General features: G+C 38.6%; 1 protein-coding gene across 1 annotated transcript in view; it reads left to right on the top strand.

Annotated features, from left to right (window-relative positions):
• The window catches only part of HECW2 (HECT, C2 and WW domain containing E3 ubiquitin protein ligase 2), a 129,271-nt gene that overhangs the window by 67,650 nt on the left and 44,534 nt on the right, over positions 1 to 17,087 (top strand). Inside the window, exons 10-11 of the mRNA XM_082841909.1 lie at positions 2,555 to 2,638; positions 9,718 to 9,827. Coding sequence (XP_082698035.1) covers positions 2,555 to 2,638; positions 9,718 to 9,827 — 194 coding nt within the window. The remainder of the gene's footprint in view (positions 1 to 2,554; positions 2,639 to 9,717; positions 9,828 to 17,087) is intronic.

The following is a 17,087-nucleotide window of genomic DNA, read 5'->3' as shown; positions in this document are numbered from 1 at the left end:
TAAACCAATGCCTTCTTTTTTTCTATGTGAAATAACTTTATGAAGGACTTATTAGAAGAAGAGTGGGTATAAGGCCTAAACAGAGCTCAGTTAAGTGAATGGAATAATTTAAATATTTTCATGTCATACTGGAATTGCCCATGGACTGTCTGTCTTCCACTGCACCATGAACTCTTTGAGAAGGGGCTGTGTCTTACACCCAGTTGGATTCCCAGTATGTGGTACCATGCCCAGCACACAGTAGGCACTCAGAAAATGTTTGCTGAATGAACACATATTAATATAATAAAGTCCTTAGTGGTGTGATGTACATCAGATAACATGCTCCAGTGTCTTGTTCCAGAAGCACATGACCCATCACTTGCCATTGTTATAAATTAGCTGGGCCCATAGAGCACTAGTCTCAGCCTGCCTCTGGTATGTTCTGGCCCAAAGAATCAGACCAGTTGCCTTCACTGCCTCATTAGGTAATATCTGGAAAATGATGAAAAGTTTCCCAATTGGCATGTTTACTCTGGTGTCTTTCCCTTTCCTTCCCTCACCCTGTCATCCTTCTGACTCAGGAAGCTATGATCTGTTCCTTATTCACAGGCTATCACAGGATACACACAGGCCATAGTCCGGAGCATGCTATCTTTTTCCTCACTCAACCCCTTCTGTGTGGTTCCAGTTAAAGGAGTGGAGGAGAGTGCTCAGCCCATTTCTTTTCTCGTTGTGTTCGGTTTGCCTCCTTCATTGTGGTGATAGACTAAGGAGATAAACTGTGTATTTATTGGAGACAGCTTTTGATTCTTCAAGATCAAAGCATATTGTTACCCTTATAAAAGTACTTCTTTGGTCAAGTTCATTTTTTTCTCCAAGATAACTTTTCTCTAATTTAGCTTTCTTTAAACTAACTTTTACATCTCTTATCAAAAAACCATTTACCAGATAATGGGCCTTGGTTTCTGTCATGTGCTTCAGACATATGATTGTAACACTCGAGGAAAAATGTTCTGCTTGATTTGAGACTTCAGAGTGAAATAACCTTAAGCAGAGAGGAGACGCTGGACTTCCTCTTCTGAATAGTTTCTTTGTATATATGTCTGCCATTCATCTATATGTATAGCTATATCTGTATCTATATTGCCAGTAGCTAGCTACTATATATAGTATATAATATAGCTATAATTTAAAATTTCATAATATAAAATTAGATCATATAAAAATTATATAAAACATATAATATTGCTACTGGTAATAAAGGACCAAAAAGAAAAGTCGGTAATATCAAAGATTAGGTGCATCATATGGTAACAGGTTATGTAAAATGGATCTAGGCAGAAGAAGCCTAGGACTAAACTCTGTTTATCATTCCCAGTAAGCTGTGTGGCTAAGAGCGTATCAGTTGACTTTTCTGTACATTAGGGAATTTTTCATCTCAACAATTAAACCTTGCCTTTCACCTCATTACTTTCAAGCCTGCATGCAATTGAATTAGAATTTGAAATTTGGGAATATAAAATTCATTAGAGCTTTGTGTAAATATCAAATAGGAAAACAAGATGCTCTGTGGACAAGAACTAAATCTAAATAAATACTTACATCAGAGATTGATATTTTATTTCATAGTATACAGGAATCAGAATATATTGTCTTTAGCACTTAGAGTAAAATTGTATACTTGTGTCGGCCCCTATGTTCCTATCAAATGTAATGCTTTCAGTACCATAGTTTATGTTCTTATTTTTTGTCCTCATCTTATCAAAATTGATATGGTGTGCTTTGAAATGGCATGATGTAAATAAGGGGAAGCAACCAGGAAAAGTTTTACTGAATTTATATTCATACGAAGAATTGAAACTAGCAAAACGATGACTTATCAAACAAACAAACACTTGTGTTATTACATATAACTATAATAAAATAATGGCCCAGATAACTCACATCGTTGTGTTTGATATGTGTAGGTATATGTACGTTTGCACAAGTATACGCACAATCTATTTCACCAACTGTAGTAACTGAAAATGGTTTAGGTTTCAGTTATTTGAGAGGGCCATATGCTTTTATATTGACTATATAATTTATAGATACTGCCTGCTTCCAAGTAGGGATGTACTCATTACACATAATATAGAGGTATATCCTCAAGAAAATAAATGAACATCCCTACACACTCCCTTTTTGGAATAAGAGAGAGTCAGCCTGAATGGTCCAGACTGTTGCTTAGATTCAAGCCCACAACAAGGCTTTTAACTCAAAGCAGAAACTGAGTTTCATTGGTTGGATGGTGCTGCTACCCACAGTAGTATTTAGGCAGCAAAAGATGAAAGCGATAAAATAATTTTTTTGGCAGTGTTAGAACTGGGTGATGTTCATGCTCGCGAGGTCCTCCTTGAAGGCAAGGACCACGTTTTTCTTGGATGTGTATTCCTAGGGCACAGTAGCTGCCATATAGTAGTACCCCCAAAAATGTTGTGACCATTGTTTAAAAAAATAATGGTGCCTAAAGTACTGAGTTATGTCCCAAAAGTCTACTACACATATTTGAGCTGTTTCTTTGCTTGAATAGGGAGAAGATCCAATTTATCCGAACTGAAGGGACCCCAGGATTGGTGCGTCTTTCAAGTGATGCCGACCTTGTTATGTTGCTGAGGTACGTAACCGCTTCTTGAAGTGGGAAGTCTCCTATCGTCAGGCATCGTGGAGCATTTTAGAAAATAACGTGCCAATATTGGCAGCCTATATTCTTAAAGACTCGTGGAATACTCATGTTGAAGGTATAAGATGCTGATTTAGTGATAATTCATTTCAGATTTCATTTCTTATCACTGGAATCAGTTTGATTTTGTTCTCACCCTGCTGGCAAAGGAGGTGTGGTACTGGAGAACGGAAAGTCTTTAGAGGCTGATGAGTAGAATGTCCCATCACAGAATGGAGCAGGAGGTTATACCTGGCTTGCCTCATCAGAGTAGAAGAGAGGTTGTATTTATATTTTCGTCCAAAATTTTTTTCTCGAAAGGTGTTTTGTCCCTGTTTGCTGATTTGACGTTATCTATTTACTTTATGGTTTTGAGAATTTAAGGTGGGAAATCAGATAAGAAAGTTGAAATTTGGTCACTGGTGCTCACTGCCAACTTGATAGACCTTCCTAATACTGACCAATTATATTTTCTTTTCTGATGGTTAGGTGAGCTTTAGTTTTAAACTTTAGAGTAGCTTAGAATGGCAAGTTTTCATGAGACTTTTTCATTTTTGATATTATCTCTCAAATGTAGGAGATCAGAGTAAAATAATGCTTTGCCGTACCTAAGTGACTGGGGCATCTACTACTATAACCTCCATAGGCTTAAAGGGAAGTCATGCTTGGCCATATCAGCAATGTTTTATTTATCTCAAAGTGTTAATAGTCTCATTCATATTATTCATGATAATCTTAACTCTAACCATTTCTACTGCATGCTCGATAGTTGCCATATTTGTAAAACTAAAGCCAAAAAGTTATTTTCTTTTACTCTGTGGTTGGAGCATAATTCAAAGGGATATAATCACTTTCCATAGGTATTTCACTTCATTTTATCCTGAACAAGATGTATTATTGGTGGTTGGGCATCACTTCTCAGCCCAGGTGGTGACCCTCAACTTGTTGTGTTCTGGCAGTTCTGAAAGCAGGATGTAGCATGCTAGATAGTCATGAAGACTCTTGGGCAATTAATATGGAGTATGATGATTCTACCATAGTTTGGTTGTTGATAAAGTAGTAACATTTATTACAAAATTCTGGCTGGGATAGGACTCTTTTGATTCATTCTAGAAGTCTGTGTTTTTTTATTTAAAGAGTTCTACTTTTGGAATTAGTAAAAACAAAAATGATTGCAAAACAGAAATCATGATTATTGTTCACCTGTTCTTAGTTAAATAATCCTTAGATGGTATAGTCCTAAATATTTTGAGTTACAGTATAGTTTATAATATTTGTACATTGTTAAACACAGTTGGCATGAATTTCTATATGTTATGTGGTTGAATTTTAAAATATTTGAAAACTGATTTATATATAAAGAGCAAGGCTACATTTTTGCCCTTTTGGGAAAATAAGCATGTTTTCTGAAGTTGAGCCTTTGGAGAAGTGTGAGAAATTTACTTACATATAGTAGCTTTATAATTATTACATACAAATGACAAATGATGTTATTTAATTCTAGACTATTATTTCATTTGGTTGAGCAAATAAATAGTTGTATGCTGTGACACAATATATTACATGTGCATGCTTAATAAATAATATTTAATGATTATTGAAACATTTTGGGATATTCTCAGCTCTATATTTTTTATTTTACTTTGGAGTTTGAGTCATTTGAATCAGTAACTATAAACTCAGGCAGTGGACTTGTTGGATATGTAGATGGAGTCTCTGTTTCTGTTTTTATACTTTGTCTATTTCTTTCTTTTTTGTATTTAAAAATATTTATTTTCTTGGATGAATTTTGTAGTATGTGAATTACATTTTAATAAAAATATTTTTATTAAAGTCTAATTGATTTACAATGCTATATTTATTTTAGGTGTACAACATAATGATTCAGTGTTTTTATAGATTATACTCCACTTAAAGTTATTATAAAAATATTGGCTATATTTCCTGTGCTGTACGTTGTATCCTTGTATCTTATTTAATTTTTACCTATATACATTGTCTATTTCTTAAAAAGGAAAGTCACTCCTGGTACAAATGGACTTGAATATCATCAGCAAGTTGCAATGTAGAAATGATATAGCTCTAGGAAATTATTCATTTTTAAATAAACCCATGTAAGGTTATTTTCCAATATAGCTATTACAAAACTCAAGAACTTTAAAATAACTTTGTTGTATTTGTTATTCTATTTCATGTATTCTGTCACTAACTCAACTAATGTAAGAAGTGTGCCTTTAACAGAGCTTATATAGGAAATGATTGATAAATTTGGCTACATTAGGATTCTTAATTTTATGTAATGAAAGACACCACATATAAAGGCATAAAGAAGGCAACAAACTAGAAGAATATATTCACAACACATAAAACAAAGATATCATGAATACATAAAGCATGCCTTTAAATCAATTTGAAAGAAAACAACCCAAAAGAAAAATGGATAAAGAATATAAAAAAGGGGCTTCCCTGGTGGCGCAGTGGTTGAGCGTCCGCCTGCCGATGCAGGGGACACGGGTTTGTGCCCCGGTCCGGGAGGATCCCACATGCTGTGGAGCGGCTGTGCCTGTGAGCCATGGCCGCTGAGCCTGCGCGTCCGGAGCCTGTGCTCCGCAACGGGAGAGAACACAACAGTGAGAGCCCCGCGTATCGCAAAAAAAAAAAAAAAAAAAAAAAAAAGAATATAAAACGGGGCTTGCCTGGTGGCTCAGTGGTTAAGAATCCGCCTGCCAATGCAGGGGACATGGGTTTGAGCCCTGGTCAAGGAAGATCCCACATGACGCGGAGCAACTAAGCCCATGCGCCACAACTACTGAGCCTGCTCTCTAGAGCCTCTGAGCCACAACTGCTGAGCCCACGCGCCAAAACTACTGAAGCGCACGTGCCTAGAGCCTGTGCTCCGCAACAAGAGAAGCAACCGCAATGAGAAGCCCGCGCACCGCCACGAAGAGTAGCCCCCGCTCACCGCAACTAGAGAAAGCCCACATGCAGCCACAAAGACCCAATGCAGCCAAAAATAAAAATAAATAAAATAAAGAAATTAAAGAAAAAAAAGAATATAAAAGGGCATTTCAAAGGAATTGAAGCATGAATAGCCAATAAACTCATGGAAAGATGCTAGTAATCATAAAATGCAATTTCAAATAATGAGATACTATTTCATACTATTAAATTTGAAAAAATCAAGAAGTCTGGTAATACCAAGTGAGAAGTAGGAACTCCATGTTTTCTGGACTCAATGGATTGCAATTTCTACAACCTCTTTGGAGGACAATTTGACAATATCTTGTACAGTTAAAAAGACATATGCACTATGAGTGAGCAATGCTGCTTTTAGCTATCATGGAGCTCAATATCAGAAGAACAAACAATTCAATTAAAAATTGGGCAGAAGATCTAAATAGACATTTCACCAAAGAAGACATACAGATGGCCAAGAGGCATATGAAAAGATGCTCAGCATCACTAATTATTAGAGAAATACAAATCAGAGCTACAATGAGCTATCACCTCACACCAGTCAGAATGGCCATTATCAAAAAATCTACAAACAATAAATGCTGGAGAGGGTGTGGTGAAAAAGGAACCCTCCTGCACTGTTGGTGGGAATGTAAATTGATACAGCCACTATGGAGAACAGTATGGAAATTCCTTAAAAAACTAAAAATAGCACTAACATATGACCCAGCAATCCCACTACTGGGCATATACCCTGAGCAAACCATAATTCAAAAAGAGACATGTACCACAGTGTTCATTGCAGCACTGTTTACAATAGCCAGGACATGGAAGCAACCTAAGTGTCCATCGACAGATGAATGGATAAAGAAGATATGGCACATATGTACAATAGAATATTACTCAGCCATAAAAGGAAACGAAACTGAGTTATTTGCAGTGAGGTGTATGGACATAGAGTCTGTCATACAGAGTGAAATAAGTCAGAAGGAGAAAAACAAATGCCATATGCTAATATATATATATATATATGGAATCTAAAAAAAAAAAAAACGTACTGATGAACCTAGTGGCAGGGCAGGAATAAAGACGTAGACATAGAGAATGGACTTAAGGACACGGTAAGGGAGGGGGAAGCTGGGGCGAAGTGAGAATAGCATCAACATCTACCAAATGTAAAACAGTTAACTAGTGGGAAGCAGCAACATGGCACAGGGAGATCAGCTCAGTGCTTTGCGATGACATAGAGACGTGGGATTAGGAGGGTGGGAGGGAGGCTCAAGAGGGAGGGGATATGGGGATATATGTATGCATATGACTGATTCACTTTGTTGTACAACAGAAACTAACAGTATTTTAAGCAATTATACTCCAATAAAGATCTATTAAAAAAAAAGACACACACTATGACTGAGCAACTCTGCTTTTAGATATATACCATATTTACACTAAGAAACTGTATTACATGTATACAAGGTGATACATACAGGATATCCATTGCACCATTATTGATAAAAACATACAGTTGGGAAAAAAGTCAATATTTGTCAAGAAAGGTATGGATAAATAAACTAATACATTAATAGAATGGAATACTACATAGCAGGTAAAAGTAGTAAATTAGACCCTTATATATCAACACAGACAAATACCAGAAATATATTGTTGAATAAAAAATGTTCAGTAATTCAGTATACTTATAAAGTATTTAAATAATTTTTTAGCAGCGCATAAGGCAAAACTGTATATTGTTCGTCTGTACATATGTTGCAAAATATCAGACTGTGGAAGGATATGTTAAAGTCATGATAGAGGCACTCAAAAGGGACTTCATATACATAACATGCATACACACAGATATATAGATACATCTATATATAGATATATAGACATCCCTAAGTATGCATGTGTGTTTGAAGCAAAAGTAATAGGGTTAACATGTACTAATCCTGGATAATATGTATTGAGTGTTTTTATGTTATTCGCTATCTCTCCTATATTAAATTTTTCAAGTAAAAAAATTTCGAGAAGAACGATTTCTGCATATTGGTTGTATTTAAAGGAAGTAAGTATCATGGAGCAAAGGACACAGGTATAGATGTTTGAGGAGAGGGTGCTAATTCCTACTTTTCAATTAATTTAGCTATGAATTTCTAGACCTTTATGGTATCAACTGTTTATATGGCATTTTTCCTTAGCAATCAACTTAAAATTCACATTATTTCAATGGTTATTGATTTATTGAGAAAGAGAATTGACTGTTTCGGGGCTTAAATTGATATTACAAATACAATTACTTATTGCTTCTGTTTCTAAATCTTTTGACTTTTATAGTTTAAAAGTGGAAATATGGCTTAAAAAACTATGGTGTCTAAAAATGTTTTTGTGATAGTGGTTTAGCAGACATGTGCAGGTGAATGAAGAACCAGAGAAAGAATTATCAAGTTGTTATTGCATTGCTGTAACCCAGGGTCCCTGAGCCTTAAAAGTATTGACATTTGGGGCTGGATATGTCTTTGTTGCAGGGAGCTATTCTGTGCATTGTAAGATGTTTATCAGCATCCTGGCCTCTACCCATTAGATGCCGAAAGCACCCCCTCTCCCAGTTACGACAACCAAAAACGTCCTCAGACATTGTACGATGTCCCCATAGAGTGTGGGGAAGGGCAAAATAGCCTCAGTGGAAAACCAGTGCTATAACCCTGAGGAGTTCTTTCCTTAAATCTTCGCAAGACTAAACTGTTGGCACTTTTTCTCAATGTTTTTTGAAAACAAGTAGCAGGTTTCTAGATGTGACCAAATTTGAGGGAAAGCTACTTCTACTCTTAATTTAAAAAACACAAGTACTCTTACTTATATTGTTGATTCTATTTGTCAAGTGTTTGTATATTTGATAATCAGTAGTACATTTCTTTATCATAACAGTTAATGAAAAGTCTAGGATTCCAAGATCTCAGATCCCTGGTTACTATCTTTTTTGTTTGTTTGTTTGTTTTTGTTTTTTGTTTTTGTTTTTGTTTTTTTTGCGGTACGCAGGCCTCTCACTGTTGTGGCCTCTCCCGTTGCAGAGCACAGGCTCCAGACGCGCAGGCTCAGCGACCATGGCTCATGGGCCCAGCCACTCCACGGTATGTGGGATCTTCCCGGACGGGGACACGAACCCATGTTCCCTGCATTGGCAGGCGGACTCTCAACCACTGCGCCACCAGGGAAGCCCCCTGGTTACTATCTTTTAGGAGGGTATTAGAAATTTCAGTATGGAGGAGAAAGAAGACACTAGGTTGAATAACATCAAAATCCTCACATCTGAAAAACATTATAAAGCCAGACTAAATGAGGAAGCTTATTATTTAGCAGTTGTAATTATTTAAGAGGTGTTTTGTTTTATTTTGCTTTTAATTCTCCAATGAAATCCCGAGCTCTTTGAAGGCTGAGATCATGTTGTATGTGTCTTGGAATGAAGGTATGAACATACTTTGTGTATTTACTGTGGGTCTTCCATAAACATTGTCTCTTGTGTTTGACTCATATTCCTAGATGTAAAAACCCAGGCTATTTTCAGGTGAACATGCAAACTCAAACTCATTTAAAGTAACAAAATAGAGGGGCTTCCCTGGTGGCGCAGTGCTTGAGAATCTGCCTGCCAATGCAGGGGATGCAGGTTCGTGCCCCGGTCCGAGAAGATCCCACATGCCGCGGAGCGGCTGGGCCCATGGGCCATGGCCGCTGGGCCTGCACGTCTGGAGCCTGTGCTCCGCAACGGAAGAGGCCACAACAGTGAGAGGCCCGCATACCGCAAAAAAAAAAAAAAAAAAAAAGTAACAAAATAGAGATCATGCTGTCCAAAGTTGGTAGGAAAACAGGCAAATAACCACAGGTTTCACAAAAGATGCAAGAGCCACCTGTTTTTGTCCCACTAATTACCTGCAGGAGAAGGGGGACAGGTGCTTTCTTTAGGACGTGAAGTGGACCTCAGATGGAATTGGTCAGAGCGAGAGATCGACTTACTCATTGCGGAAACAAGGCATTTACCCACCTCTTTGGCTAAAGTATGCATTTTATTTCTTGTCTTTCCCCAGTTTATTTGAAGAAGAGATAATGTCATATGTGCCTCCACATGCCTTACTCCATCCCAGCTACTGTCAGTCCCCACGTGGCTCTCCTGTGTCCTCTCCCCAGAACTCACCAGGTGAGTCCACCGGCTGCATGCAATTTCTCTGAGGAGTGAGCCCTGAAGTCACATGTTCTGTCCTCATAAAGGACAGTAAGGGAACACTTTGGGTACATCTGTACTGTTAGCACAGGTACATATTCTGTGGTACTTCCTGTCTCTTAAAACGGGCTTGTTTCCATGGGGATTTATTTTGACAGGAAAATAATGACATTCCAAAATAGGATAAATGTCAGCAGTATGAAATACTCAGATGTAGAATTTACTTTTCATTATGTTATGTAGTGCCTAATATATCTTGGAAAATATTAGGGCACAAAATGCTATGTTAGCTTTTTGGATTTAAAAAGTTCTAGTTAGGAGATTGATTCAATGAATAATAAAGAGAAATCTCTATTTTCAAGAAATATTATAGAATTAGAATTAGTGAGTTTAATGGTCTTGGATAATTTTTTTCCCTTCAGTAGTTACTAACTGCATTAGATAGGAAGACCAGAGATACATGGGCAGGTAGAACATGCTGATAGATGAAATAAACTAAAAATTTTAAGTTTAAATTCTTTTTGAAAGGGGTATGGTGTGAATGGAGGAATGCATGGAGGAATGAATAAATAGTAGATAATGCAGCTTAGCAAAGGAGTTATTTTTTAAGGAAAGTAGTCATGATGTTGACAGAACATCAGCTCTATTTATCCTTATTATAAGCCATATATAGTTCACACTGTAGCAGTTATCAGAATTTAAAACTATTTTAATAGAAATCCAAACTCCGTATGTGTCATTAAAAGCTGCTCTGTGTTCTCTGATATATAACACCTGTTTTCATATATTGGCATCATAGTGAAGCTGCAGCCTAACTGAATACGGCAAACAGAAAAAGGTCTATTAATTTGTTCATTTAATAGAGATTTATTGAGTATCCAGCTATGATCCAAGCCCTGAATTAGACCCTGGTTCTACAAAGATGAATAATACAGTCTCTGCCTTTGAAAATTCACGGTGGGGCAGTAAGTCAACAAGTGACTCCAAAAGCTCTGTGTTTAGTCCTATAATGAAGAAATGTGTGGGAACAATTCTTCATTCAAGATGGGGGTGGGGTGTTTGGGGAAAGGTATAAAGGGAAGCCTTGAAGAATGATGAATAGGATTTTACCAGGTGGACCAAAGGAACGAGGACATTCTAAGGAGTAGCATGAGCTAAGCCATAGAAGCATGAAAGTAGTTTAGGACAAATTAATAGATACAAGTAAAGGCAAGTTCTCAAAGCGCAGGTTGGAAAGATAAGCTAGAGTTGGTTGGCCACTGAAGTGTTACTTTGTACTCCATGTGGAGCCACTGAAAATTTACAAACAGGAATATCCTGTTTTATAAAGTTCAGTTTGGTGGCCATGTGGAGGATGTATTAGAAGACGAGAGACTAAAGTTAGAGAAACCATCTGGGAGGCTGTTGCATTAACCCAGGTGACATGATAAGGGCTGGACTAACAGTGATAGAGAAAAGGGAGTTAATTCAAAGGCTATGTTGGATGTAGAGATTCTGGAACTTTAAGTCCAAGTAGGGAAGAGTCAAGGCAAATTCTAAGGTTCTCACCACATAGACTGCTAGACAGATGGTAACAGCATCTACCAAGAAAGGAAAAAGGTTAGACTGGAGGGGAGAGGTGAAAGGCTGGTTTGAGACATGTTTTGCTGAAGAATCTTTGGGCCATCCAACTGGAGACGGAAACCCGAAGACAACTGGAAACAGAGTCTTGGAGCTCAGGGGAGGTTAGCAGCTGGGAATACAGACGTGCTGGCGGCAGTTGAAGCCCATTGGGTAGACAGAGGAAGTAGGGAGGACAGGTCAGTGAAAAGAAGAGAAAATAGGGGATGGTGACATGAGCAACTCCAATATTTAAGGGAGGGGCTGAGGGTGCAAGTGAAAGTGAGAGAGCCAGTGGATTTTGGAAGAGAATTAGGAAAGTCTTTTCGGGGAAGCTATGTTTCAAGAAGGAAGGAGTGGCCAACAGGGCCAGGTGTTCAAAGGAGTCAAGAAGGATGAGGCCTGAGAAGAGGCCATTAGATTTGAAAATCATGAAGTTATATGTGGCCTTTGCCAAAGCAGTTTCTATGAATTAATAGGTCATGAACTGGAATGTTACCAGTTACAGGATGCTAGAAGTTGTAAAGTAGAAAACAGGCATGAAAAATACTCTCTTCATGAAATATGGAAGTGAAGCAAAATAAGGCAGTACTTAGAAGGAGAAGAGGAATTAAGGAAGGGATTTTAGGATGGGGAAGTTGAGCATGTGTGTGCGGAGGTCAGATAATGTGGGTGGAAGGAAAGTGGTTTGTTGAATGGGGCGAAGAAGCAGCAGTCAGCACAGCACAGGCCCGTGGGAAGGCAGAACACTGGAGGCAAAGCACAGGTCAACTTTGGAACAAAGTAGGGACACCTATTTTGATGATACAGGATGAAAAGAAAATAAGTATATGGCTCTATGGGTAAGTGTAAAGGTGTAGGGGAAAAATTAATGGAATTCACAGTCATTTACCAACTGGTCATTTACCAACTGTGTGTGACTTTGGGCAGTTTACTTCCTTTCCTGAATTTGAATTTCTTTCTCCTTAAAATGAGAATGATAGTAATCACCTCCCATGGTTATTTGGAGGAGAATGCCTCACCTGGTACCTAAAACATGTCAAGCATCCAATAAATGTTAGTTTATCCCTTTTTCTCTCTTTCTGGAAATCTGAGAAGTCTGATTTGTCAATATTTGAACTACTAATAATTGATACATATAAATCTATATCATGTTTGCAGAACTGACTGCCTAGATATTTAATCATTCTGACTGGCCTTAATCGTAGCTAGAACCTACGAGGGGGTTGAAATGGGTTGTCCCTTCAGCTTTATGGCTAAAGGAATGAAGCTCTGTGGAGTATTGCTCATCCCAGTCAAAGCTCTCTTTTCCAGACCTTTTCTGTGGCCCCTCCTCCTAGAGCAAAAGTAGATCACCGGATTCTTTCCCTTCTGAGCCCTGCAAAGGCATGTGCTCTCGGTGACAGGCTGGACTTGAGACTCTGTGAACATTCTAAATGGTGACTAAGTTTCTTCTTTTCATGTAGCATCACAAATGTACATAACTAACCCATGGTGGTAATAAATGCATTCTGGAAGCAGATTGAGAGTTAAACGTTTTCCAAAGACATGTCTAACCCAAATATATTTAAATTGCTAGCAGTGTTTGTGGTGGTTTTAATTTTCAGGAAGAATCATCTCCATATTTTTGGCCTACTCTATTTCAGTGGACTTTATTTGATCTTGAAATCGGGATGTACTGCCTGATATCAATGGAAGTAACTATAACTAAAACCACATGAAACAAGGGCAGGACTAGCCTTATTTACCCTGTGGAGGAATCTTCTGTTTCTTTGAGTAAAATAGCCTCTTCTACCAGTACTCCTAAAGTTCTTATGAAAACATTTCTAACAGATTTTTTCAAGTTGTCTGATCCTCCTTCTTGTGACTAGAATTTCATCCCTTTTAGTGGTATGAGAATAATATTGGAAAAATTACGACAATCATAAATTTTAATGATCTTCTTTCAGAACACCCAGGAACCTGCTAAACTTTCCATACTTTTCCCCATTCCAAGCCCATTTACATGTCTTTTCAAGTGCAGGAGAGAGAGGGGCTTTGGAAACTTGGACTCGCTGCTTTTTGCAGCTGTTAGAGTGCTCACCTAAAATTTGTCAAAATTTTGGAATGTGAAGGTTTGTTTTTCTAGGACCATTATAATGCCAGTCCCAACCTTAGCTATGCCAGAAGGAAAAGATCTTTCCAATTACCATATGGTTTATTATGCCAAATATAGGATCCAGAATTTTATTTAAGGACTTTTTGTAGCTGTACATTTCTAGGAATTGAAATGCAAGAACACCTAATTTATCTAATATTGTTGGAGACGTGCTTACTTATGTGAATTTTCCACGTGACCAAAGCTGTGACATTAGTCATCTGAGAATTTGTTTAACCCACCATTTGCTGAGACTCTTTCATAAATACATTATACTTCTCCCTGCTTCCCTAGACACAGTGCCTTGAGGATATTTCACGGTTCGGGGGGATCAGCGTACAGAGCTGTTATAACTTGACTAGAACTGGACACTCTGGAAGCCAGTAGAGCACCAGATCACACTCAAGAGAAGTAAAACAGACCAGAGAGCACTGAAGAGCTGTGTGGGTCTTTACTGAAGGCTGTCTTCAGGGCAGTTGTTTCTCTCAACACACAGTGCACCTCCTTAAGGACTTTCTTTTCCCCTCTCTTCCTCCGAAGTCTTAGTATCCCAGCTGCTGCTTATGTCATCGGCCCTTTTCACAAATATTCTCTCTTCCTTCCCCTCCCCTCCCCTCCCCCTTCCTTTCCTCCTCACTTTCTCTCGCCCTCCATCTCTCCCTCCTTCTCTCCCTCCCTTTCTCTCTCTCTCAGCGTCTCTCTCTCCCTCTTCTCCCTTCCTCCTTCTTTGACTTCCTCCCACCCTCCCTTCTCCCTCTTCCATCCCTCCCCTTTCCCACAGTCTCTGAAGCAGCTTTATACTTGTTGTTAGAAAAAGTGTTCTATCCCTTCTCTTTGCTAAGCCCCACAGAGATGATCTAGGAACCAAACAGTACAAATGAAGGATGCTTTCTGGGTAGGTGGGGATGGGGGAGTTATGATTCCAGAGACTGGAGGAAAACCAAATACTACCTCTGTCACAATATACAGGTATTTTTATTTTTGTGTTTTTTGTTGCTGTTACTCTCCCTTGCTTCCCACCCCTAACGCTCTCAGAAGATGCCTGTCACTGGCATGCCCTCCAGCTTTCCCCTTTTAATAAATTGCTTTTAATTTGCCAACATTTGAAAAATCAGATTATCAAATAAATAAATGGTAGGTAAATGGAAGCATCAACAAGGTCAAAACAATGACCTGAGGGCCTTTTATTACTCTTAGAGAATAAAGCAAAAATGCCAGGACTTCCTTGCTTGTGCTTTGTGCCAGCTATTTTTTGAGGTTTTGTTTGTTTGGTTGGTTTTTTTCTTAATTTCCATTGTTGATCTATGTTCCATAAGATAGAGTTTTCCAGAAATTATTATAATGCCTCATAATTTGTTCTCATTCACTAACAGGGAATTATTGTTTTAAAAATGTCATAGAGGGCTTCCCTGGTGGCGCAGTGGTTGAGAGTCCGCCTGCCGATGCAGGGGACACGGGTTCGTGCCCCGGTGTGGGAAGATCCCACATGCCGCGGAGCGGCTGGGCCCATGAGCCATGGCCGCTGAGCCTGCGCATCCGGTGCCTGTTGCTCCGCAACGGGAGAGGCCACAACAGTGAGAGGCCCGCGTACCGCAAAAAAAAAAAAAAAAAAAAAAAAGTCATAGAGTTTATCTGTTTTAGAAAGTGAACAGAAAAGAAATTCTCTTCTGAGCCATCCCAGTACCTAGGCCTGGAACCATACTGAATTAGGCTGAGCCTCATCCCCCTCCATTGCAGACCAAGAGCAAGTCATCTGAGCATTCTGCATTCTGGGTGGCACACCCAGCATCAAAAAAGACCCAGACTACTTAGCTGTTTGATGCCAAGGTTTTTCTAGTATCACCTAGAAAAGAAATCCTTTGCCTGGTAGAATTCTTTAGTTTGTATGTGATTGTGCAGTTTTTTAACAGTATGTGGAAATAGCGTAACACTATATGGAAGTACTTTAGGCCTGCCTAGCAATGATTTTTAAAAAGTCTAATATCTGTTACTGAAATGTTTTCCCATAAATAATTAACATAATACTGACTATCCATAAAACCAGCCTTTCATTTGATCACTTCCTATATGTAACATTGACCTTTTCGTATCTGACTTCCTTTCTTAAGACCGTTACTCTCTCTATAAGAGAATTCTATTCTAGAACTTCACTTACAGTTATGGTTCTTAGTTCTGTGAGCTCAGTCTCCAAGATCATGTTTTATTTCCAAAGTGGAAGTAATATTGTTTCTGCCCTGGACTTTCTTGGCAGTTGCACCTGACTTGCATTAAGAATTTGACAAGGGCCAACAGCATAATTTATTGTAATTTTTAAATCATGATGTAATGTGTAAATGATTTTTTCATCATAGAACTATTGGCAAAAGAATTTTTGCATTTAACACTTTCTGTCTCCAGAGCCTCCGTAATTGAATTCCTTTACCTAGAGCTTAAAAGGAGTCAGAGCTAATTTTTATTAAGTGTCTGTATTGATATTGATGGAATGCGTTATGGCATTTGCCGCATCCTTTTAAGCATCTCAAATTATATAGCAATAGTATATGTGCTGTTTTTCAAAAGTAGTCAACTCTTAAAGAATCGGGTTTCTTTTGAGTCCTGAAAGATTTTCGGTTTTTTGTTCCTGTTTTTCCTCTTCCCTATCAATGATCGCGCTCTTGAAAGCTGATTCATTATGGCTGCTTGCTGAGCTGTCTGGGTTTAGTAGTCTGCAGTTACTCAGACTGCAGCAACAAAAGCTTTATTCTGCCACTCTAACTGGACTTGTGCTGCATGGCTTTGTCCCTCAGCCATCCAAGAGAGGAGCCCAGAGTTCATGCAGATCATGGTCCTTCATGTTGCAAATGATACCTTTCAAATACATGGGAAGTATTCCCCCTGTGTTGGTCCCTGGATGATGCCCAGGTGTTTCATTGGTTACCTTTGACCTTCTTGTGGGAGATAATGGTTCTCAGACTTGGCTGCACGTTGGAATCATCTGGAGAGTTGCATGACACACTAATGTCTGGGTGTCACCCCCACTGATTCTGATGTCATATGTCCTGGCTGTGGCCTGAACATTGGGATTTTTAAAAGCTCCCTAAGTGATTCTAATGTGCAGTCAAGATTGAGAACCACTGCCTAGGAGTCTTCTGCATCCCAGACCTTTTAAGGTCAAGTTTATTTGTTTCCTTTATGGCATAGCTCTTAGCTGTTTGGGTAAAAGATTCATAACTGTGCCAACAGAACTCTGGACATATTATTCATCAATAGCCCATTTTATTAAATTCCATTCCCCGACCTCAGTACATTTCCCCATGTGTTCAGTATTCACAACTATGCAGATAATAGCAATAACAGCTAACGTTTACATGGGGCTGCTTATGCAGCCGGCACTGCGCGAAGTGCCACACCACACATACACTAACTCGTTTAGTCCACAAGTGTGGCCCGGATCTCTCACTGGAACTCCAGTACTATATTTTCAAGTGTCTGCAAGGTATATCCACCTGAACAGCTGTCCT

The sequence above is a fragment of the Leucopleurus acutus genome, assembly GCF_964270905.1.
Source record: "Leucopleurus acutus genome assembly, chromosome: 6".
NCBI lineage: Eukaryota > Metazoa > Chordata > Mammalia > Artiodactyla > Delphinidae > Leucopleurus > Leucopleurus acutus.
This window is presented reverse-complemented; position numbering and strand designations above follow the sequence as displayed.